Source organism: Phaethon aethereus (assembly GCF_964289735.1).
Source record: "Phaethon aethereus genome assembly, chromosome: 19".
NCBI classification, from domain to species: Eukaryota; Metazoa; Chordata; class Aves; order Phaethontiformes; family Phaethontidae; genus Phaethon; species Phaethon aethereus.
The window spans coordinates 7,313,369-7,321,075 of record NC_138595.1 but is presented as its reverse complement, the minus strand read 5'-3'; the positions used below and the strand labels follow the sequence as shown (position 1 = coordinate 7,321,075).

Here is a 7,707-nt window from a genome sequence, read left to right as displayed (position 1 = left end):
GCAGCCTTCACGAGGAGCAGGCAGATGGCAGTGTGTTCTCGTGCTGCCAAGGAGCATATTGTGTCCAGGCCAGGATAGCTCCAAAACCAAGGTGGGATGGCTTCAAAAAAGAAGGTAATCTGCTATGTATTTCTGTACCTTTTCATTGCTGCTTTTGAAGTATGGGTGACAGCAAACAAGTGTTGTGTGCAGCTGTTTCATCTGCGAGGTAAGATGCAGGTGAGGCTCAGTAGACACGTCGTAAGCATTTGGGATTCAGCACCGAAGCCAAGATTTGAAGACCCAAGGGAGGTTAATTATCACTCCTCCTCGGACTAGGGCACTCCGCACGCTGCAGAAGTGGGTTGGTGGCGATCTGTGAGAAGCTGGCGCTGCCACAATCAGCTTGTGTCCAGTGCTACCTTTTCATCACACGTCTTTGACAGAACGTCTGGTCGTCCAATACTCTGGCAGACAAAATACTACAGTTGCAAGTTCTCAGGGTCTGTAGTTACAATCTTGACAATCTGGCACACAGCTGCACAATATCCATGGCCTCTCACAAAGAAATGAACAAAAATAGCTTTTGTTAATGCTTGTAAGCCAAATCCTGGCTTGGTGTACATTCATGGTCATGGTAACAGTAAGTTCAAATCAGCAATTACCCATGGCTGTAAATGTAATAACTATGCAGTGCCTTTTTAAGGTTTCTGCTGGAAAGCACGGATGCTGTCGCTACTCTGTCAGAAAAGGCATTTGTCACCAATTCTGGACGTCTTGTTCCTCTTAAAACAGTGGAATTTGAGGTATATGTGTATTAGTGACATAATAAAATGTAGGGTATAGGTGAGGCTTTAGAAAGGAAAATCGTAGACAATCAGTATCTGTTGTTTTGCTTAAGATGTAAGACCTGAAGCCTCATATTCCTGACTTGGTTCTGTCAAAAAAGAGCTGGACTAGAGAAGTTGGAGTGTTAATCGCTTTTAGGCCGGTGTGATTATTCTGAGTGAAGCAGGCTGGAGAGTGCTCTTGCAGGCAGATCTGAGGGAGCGGTGGCTGCTGGATGGGGTGGAAGAGGAAAGCAGTGATCAGCAGCTGAGAACAGAACGGGATGTGTGCCTGCCTAAGCTTTCTTCTGTGCTGGCACGTTTCAGGGAGCAAACACCTCCTTGGGGCCGCGCCTTGAGCCCTCAAAGCGGCGCAGGGAGAGGTGGGCATGGCTGAGCTGAGCAAAACCAGCTGCACCGAGGCAGGACGGCGTTGCCCGTCTCGTCCCACGAGTATTAAGTAGACCGGTTTTCAGGTAAGCCGCAAAGCTGCTGGAGCTGTCCCCACTTTCACAGCTTTTCCAGCCTGGGTTCTTGCATGTTTCTTGGGACAGTGAAGCCATCTTCTTCACCAGCTGTTCTGTCTGATAGAAAACTAGCAGGTCAGACAGAGAAGGGCTGGCACTAGTTTGATGGCGTGTATGTTTTTTAGTTGCTTTTGGTGTAGAGAGAGTTAAATGAGTTTAGAGTGGCCTGGGAAGTGATGTTTTGTGAAAGATGTAAACCCAGATGACGGCTTAACTACGTCATTGCCCTCCAACTGTTTCTGGTAAATCCTTTAGCACTGCAGTTTTTCTCAGCAGCTGCCTGAAGTTCAGAAGGGTAAGCTTTAATGAGGTTAAAAGAAAAGTAAAAAGCTTTAAAAGTAAAAAATCTGTAACTAGTATATTAAGGATTGAATTAATTTTACGTTTTCCTGACGTGGTAACATTTTCTGTTAACTTCTTGCACTCTGGTTAAGCAGATTGGTCTTTTAAATACAGGGCCTTACAGTCATGCTAGGGATAGTCCTGTATTTAGTGAGATGAACTGAGCAGGTTTCATGTTTAAGTCGGCACTACTGGCACTGTGACTAGCTGCTTCTCATTCCAGGGATTTATTTGTAATACTGTGCAAATAAAATGCTTTACCAAAGGCCAGCACTGCTCATGAGAAGACTCAGGGTTTTACAGCTGCTAGAATTGCTGCCTTTTTTTTTTTTTAACAGGTGAGGAAGGTGTCCATCGACAAGTAGTCTTTTAACAGACCAAGAGCTGAATCAAAAGGCACATCTCATGAACCCTACTTTGCGTTTATCTTTAGGAGGTGCTCTGCGAGAATTTGGTGGGACTTCATACAATAAAACTGCAAACTAAGGAGAGACAGGACTGTGCAGGTGTGTCAGGAGGTAGAAAACCAAGAGAGGCAATCCCAGCAGAAGGAGCAGTTTGGGTTGTCTGAGCTGGGAACAGCTATGCTCTGCTTCCTTCATCTTTTTATGATCCAGCCTCCAATACATTTTCTAAGTGGCGAGGTTTTAGTTTTGGAAATCGGTCCTGTATGGAATGCTGGTGGTTTATTTATAAAAACACAACTAGCACTTGCCAAGCTCAACAATGACTTTATGGAGAGAAGCGTAGCAGAGGGATGCCGAGGTAGAAGAGGCATACGATCATTACAGAGCTGCAATGCAACAAAAATAGCTAAATAATTTAAGAGACAGCCAAATAATCCATGCTGGCTCTACGCAGCCAAACCCACCTCACCCTAAGAAGTAATGCAGCTTAATAAGTTGCTTAAATACCGCAGTCGGAGAGAGATGGAAGCTGTGACTGAAGCCAATAGCTTGAGCCTTTGGGGTCTTGAGGCCAAGATTCAGCCAGTGTTGCTTTGCTTAGTCTAGAAATGGTAATTCCCATTTCCAGGGCTACAAAGAGCTCGTGTGACGACGTCCACGGTCGATGGCGATGCTAATGCTGCTGTAGAAATTGCTTGTAAAGCTGCTGTAAGAAAACAGCTGTCAGGATGCGCCCCAAGTTGCAGAAGGGTGTAAAAGCCCACTTTTCATACGGATACGATGGCATCTGCTGGAACTTGGGTGGCACCCTGATCCTAGAGAGAGAGATGCTCGGTTTTAGTTGTTCTCTGAGCAAATAGCTGGTGAGATTCAGTCAAACTGCTCCAGCAAAGGCAGCACAACGTGTGCTGATGTATTTGCAGGAGGGCTCGTGAGCTGGAGGCAGCCTCTCAACCTCGCTGACTTCCCAGGAGCTCTGCACACAAGAGGTAAGCCCAAGGAAAGTATGTACAAAGGATTTTGAATTTTCTTTTTTTTTTTTCCTAAACACCTTGTGATAAGTATCCTGGCTCTGTTGAAGTCAGGATACTGGACTAGAGAGGCTTAGCTAACACATTAAGGACACAGGGAAGTCCTTCAATTTGTCAGAACTTAACCGTGCACAGAGGAAGTACCCAAGAAAACTGCATCTAAGCAGAAAAGCTTTACCCCTGTGACAGCTAAAGCCAGGGGAACATAAGCTTCTTGGGCTTTTTTTTTAAAGAATTTGACTCTTGCAGGCTATGGTTGCTGCCCGTACCGGAGGACAGGAGGGAAAGCTGTGACTGTACTGCTCTGATCTAAACCAAAGCGGTCCCGGATCTGGCCACCTTTCAGCAGCAGGATTAGTATTTCCAAGGTTGCCTGGCAGGGCACCCAGCGAGCCATCCTCCTGCTCCCCAGCTGCTGCTGAGCAGCAAACATCTGAAGAACGACTGTTCCCCAGAGCAGCGTCTCGAGTGGATGGAATGGAACAACTTGAACGTGTTCTTAGTGCAAAGCATTAAAGTTTTTTAAATGGCGGTTCTTCTGCGTCACATCCATGCTGGGTAGAAACTGCCGCGGAGGAGTAATGGTGTTGCTATTTGCTTATTGGTTGTGGTAAACACTAAAAGCTGCTCAGAGAAATTTCACGTCGCTGAAGTGCTGTTTTTATAGTGTTGGTTTATCAACTCCTCTCGGAGCTGACCTCCGCCGGACGCCGGCGGTGATTCACGGGCGGTTCAGCCGCTGGCTCTGCAGCGCTCCGCTGCTCGGCACCGCGGCCGCGCCGACACGCACGGCTCTGCGACGCCAGACTCCCCGTCTGTGATAGCAGCATTTAGTTCCTCGTGATGTTTTTCATATGCTCATGTTATTAAATGAGGAACCCTCTGGGTCTCCAAGTTCAAGCTGTGGAGGCATCTTAGGAAAGGGTTTTGAAATCAAGGTAGCTGGCTGCATTGAGACCTTTTGTGCTAAATTCGAGGGAGATGGGACTTTGTCTAGAAACCCACAAAATGGGGAATGTTTAGGCAACCAGAGCTCGTATGGATCTATTTATCATGCTCTTCCAAGAATGTTTTTAGTAACACTTTGTCAGGTATTTGCCATAGGCTTAGCTTATCAAGTTTCAGCTTTGGGGTAGAAATTGCCAGGATTCAAACTCCTCCTCCTGCTCCGTTTCTGAGTTTTTACCTAAAGCTGGCAGAGCTGGAAATCTGCTCACCTTTCCACCAGACAGCTTTGCTGTTCCTGACACCGTTCTGATTACAGCAGCCGGAGAAACACCTTCACACTCCGAGCCAGGAGTCTGTGATTTGGCATCTCCAAGGCTGGGCTGAATTCTTCTCCGTCTGAATGCCAAAAACCCTAAGGACTAATGCAGCAGCGCCAGGAAATGCCAGGTCGGAAAGCTGGCTGCTCCGGGGGCTGCAGGTGCCCTCCCAGAGGCTTCCCCACATTACAATGAGCAGAGGAGGGAGTTTCCTGCTCCGGCTGGAGCCGAGCCAGGCACTTTCTCATCATCCATATTCTTAAGTGGAAGAGCAGATGGATCAGTTGCTTCCTAGATACGAACCAAACACGGATGCGTTTGCAGACAGAGCTGCTCTTGTTTTGAAAGGAAACGTCGCGCTGACCCGTGCAAGGAGCGGCCGGCCCTTGGATCTCCGTAGCAAGGCCAAGTGTTCCCCTTGCAGCAGCCCCTGTGGCTGCCAGCTGCCCGCCGAGCTCTCCCAGTAGCCCACTGGGCAGCGTTTGCTAGCCCAGCCGCAGCCGCCTTCCCTTCTCCCATCTGTATTTTTCTCCCCGTGGCTCAGCGACTTCCTTATTTTGCCATGTTATGCGGCTCCTTTGCTCCCTCCTTTGAATCCCGCTTGCCATCCCTAAATGCTAATCCCTGTCCAGCTGAAAAGCAATGTGTTACAGGATTGCTGCGGATCTCTTCAAGCTGGGCTTGACAGATGTAACTTCAGAGTTTGGCATGATTAAAAAGAAGAGGAAGAAGCCTGTGAGCTTTAAAATAGGTGTGTGGTTGAAGCTGGCATGAAAACAAAAGCAGATATAAGTCACATCCTATTTTTTTCCCCCTGAACCAAAGCAGAATCAAAACATCCTTTTGCTTTAGTCAAATTAAAACAAAATAGTGGAACAAAATATTGCAGGGTGTAAACAGAGCTGTTAGCTTGTCACTGGAAACTGCAGGCCAGTTGGCTGTGTATGAGTTTTGGGAGAGCTGCACTGCTGACGTGAGCATGGTGTGGCTTTGGGGGGTGAGCCGCCCCTCCTTCTCCACAGGTGCCCAAGTCCCACGCCTAGGAGGGAAGTTTAAGCATAAACGGTGCAGAACACCACCCCTGAGTGGGGAGTTATTTTGTAAAGCTTGAGAGTGTGCTGTTCTTTCACGTGGGGTTGTTTTTACCAGACCCCTGAAGAGGGGGAAGAGTTGCTTGTCCTGCATTGCTGCGCTCGTGGCTAGTGCTGGCCACTGTTGGGGGCGTCCCGGTCCTCGTCCGTTCTGCGGCCACGTGGCCTGGACCAAGGGTGAACGTGGGTTTAGGAAAAGCCTGTCTTTCGTTCTCCTCTCTCTTTCCCGTGGCTTCGAACCAGGCAGAGCCCAAGCCCAGCTGCCCCACTAGCAGGTTTGTCCCAGCACCCAAACCTGCCCGTGCTCTGCTTGGCACTCGCCGTGGGACGCATCTGGATGTGGCCACCACGCATGTCCCGCTCTGCGACGGATGGGGCAAGTTAGCGATGCCCGGTGGGCCCCAGAGCGGAGACGCTGCATGGGGACACCGAGATGGAGCCCGCCCTGGGTGCTACGCTGGGTGCAGGATGAGCCCCCGGTGGGCTGTCCCTGCCTGTCCCCGAGGCGTGGCGTGGAGGATCCCGAGGGGAGTTCGTCCTGCAGCCCCTTCCCCTCATCCACAAGCGGGGTGGGCGAGGGACGGGGTGGGCAGGGGCTCGCCCCGCTGGGAAAGGGGGACGGAGAGCCCACGAGGGGTGACTTCGCCCACGCGGGAGCGGGAAGGGGAGGCGCTGGGGCCGTGCGAGTGGGGGGAGCCCCCCGCGCAGCCCGCCGCCCGGCTGCCGCCGGCGGAGCCCAGCCCTCGGCCGGGGCTGGGGCGGGCCGGGGCCGCCCCCGGGGCCGGGCCGGGGAGAGGCGAGCCGGGGCCGCGCCGCGCGGAGGGGCGCGGAGCGCAGCGGGGCCGAGCGGCGCGGAGCGGAGCGGAGCGGAGCGGCATGGGGGCGCGGGCGGGCGGGGCGCTGCGGGCCGCCCTGGCGCTGGGGCTGCTGGCGGCGGCGCAGCCCGGCCCGGCCGCTCGCCAGCGGCGGGAGGCGGAGGTAGGACCGGCACCGGGGCGCGGGGGGGCCGGGCCGGGCCGGGGGGGCTGCGCGTGGCCCGGGTGTGCCCGTGCCATAGGTATGTGTATGTGTGCCATAGGTGCGGGTGTGCTATAGGTGCGTGCCTCTGCCATCGGTGCGGGTGTGCCCATGCCATAGGTGTGTACACGCCCTGGGTGTACCCGTGCCGTAGGTGTGCCCGTGCCATAGGTGCGTGCATACCATAGGTGCGTGCCCCTGCCATAGGTGTGTGTGTGAGCCATAGGTGTGTGTGTGCCATAGGTGTGCCCGTGCCATAGGTGCGTGCATACCATAGGTGCATGCCCCTGCCGTAGGTGTGTGTGTGTGCCATAGGTGTGCCCGTGCCATAGGTGCGTGCATACCATAGGTGCGTGCCCCTGCCGTAGGGGTGTGTGTGTGTGCCATAGGTGTGTGTGTGCCATAGGTGTGCCCGTGCCATAGGTGTGTGTATGCCATAGGTGCGTGCCCCTGCCGTAGGGGTGTGTGTGTGCCATAGGTGTGCCCACCCATGCCATAGGTGCATGCCCCTGCCATAGGCGTGTGTGTGCTATAGGTGTGCCCGCCCGTGCCCCAGGTGTGCCCATGCCATAGCTGCGTGCATGCCATAGGTGTGTGCGCGTGTGCCCGAGGTACGCTCACACCGCAGGGGCACGCCCACAGGTACCTGACATGCGTGCATCCACGCCATAGCCGTGTGCCACGGATGCCTGATGTCTGTGCGTGGCACAGCCGTGTGCCCGTGGATGGCGAGGGCGAGCCCCGCGTGCCGCAGGCGTGCGTGTGCCAGCCCCGGCTTTGTGCCCCTGTGTGCTGGTGGTGCAGCCATGCCGGAGGCGCACGCGTGCATGGCGCAGGCATATGGCCGAGCCTGCTGGAGGTGTGCGCGTGCCTGGAGTGCCGGAGGTGTGTGCCCACGCCTGCTGCACGTGGAGGGGTGTCCCGACGGGCGACGCGCCTCTGCAAACCCACCCGTCCATCCAGCTCCGACAGCAATCGAAGTCTTGCGCTAGGAAACCGTCACATCTCCCAGCAGATCCAGATGGGATGAAAGCCGGGGGCTCCCCTGCCTCTCCCCAGGGCTGTCCCCATCGCCTCTGTTTGCGTTTCTTCTGTTTGTCCCCGTGTCATTGTCCTGCCGTGCTGCCACCCGTTCCTGTTTGTTTTGGGAGGACGAGGTATGAGATTTGGCCGGCGAACAAAGGTTAACGGTTGTTTCTTCTCATTTAGGCGTTTATCTGC

The 7,707-nt window shown here is 53.5% G+C and overlaps 1 protein-coding gene across 1 annotated transcript in view; it reads left to right on the top strand.

Annotated features, from left to right (window-relative positions):
- Positions 1-6,345: 6,345 nt before the first annotated feature.
- The window catches only part of MMP28 (matrix metallopeptidase 28), a gene marked incomplete at its 5' end in the record, with an annotated part of 3,218 nt that continues 1,856 nt past the window's right edge, over positions 6,346-7,707 (top strand). The window contains 3 exons of the mRNA XM_082008750.1: positions 6,346-6,447; positions 6,548-6,564; positions 6,802-6,818. Of these exons, the coding sequence (XP_081864876.1) occupies positions 6,346-6,447; positions 6,548-6,564; positions 6,802-6,818 (136 nt within the window). The remainder of the gene's footprint in view (positions 6,448-6,547; positions 6,565-6,801; positions 6,819-7,707) is intronic.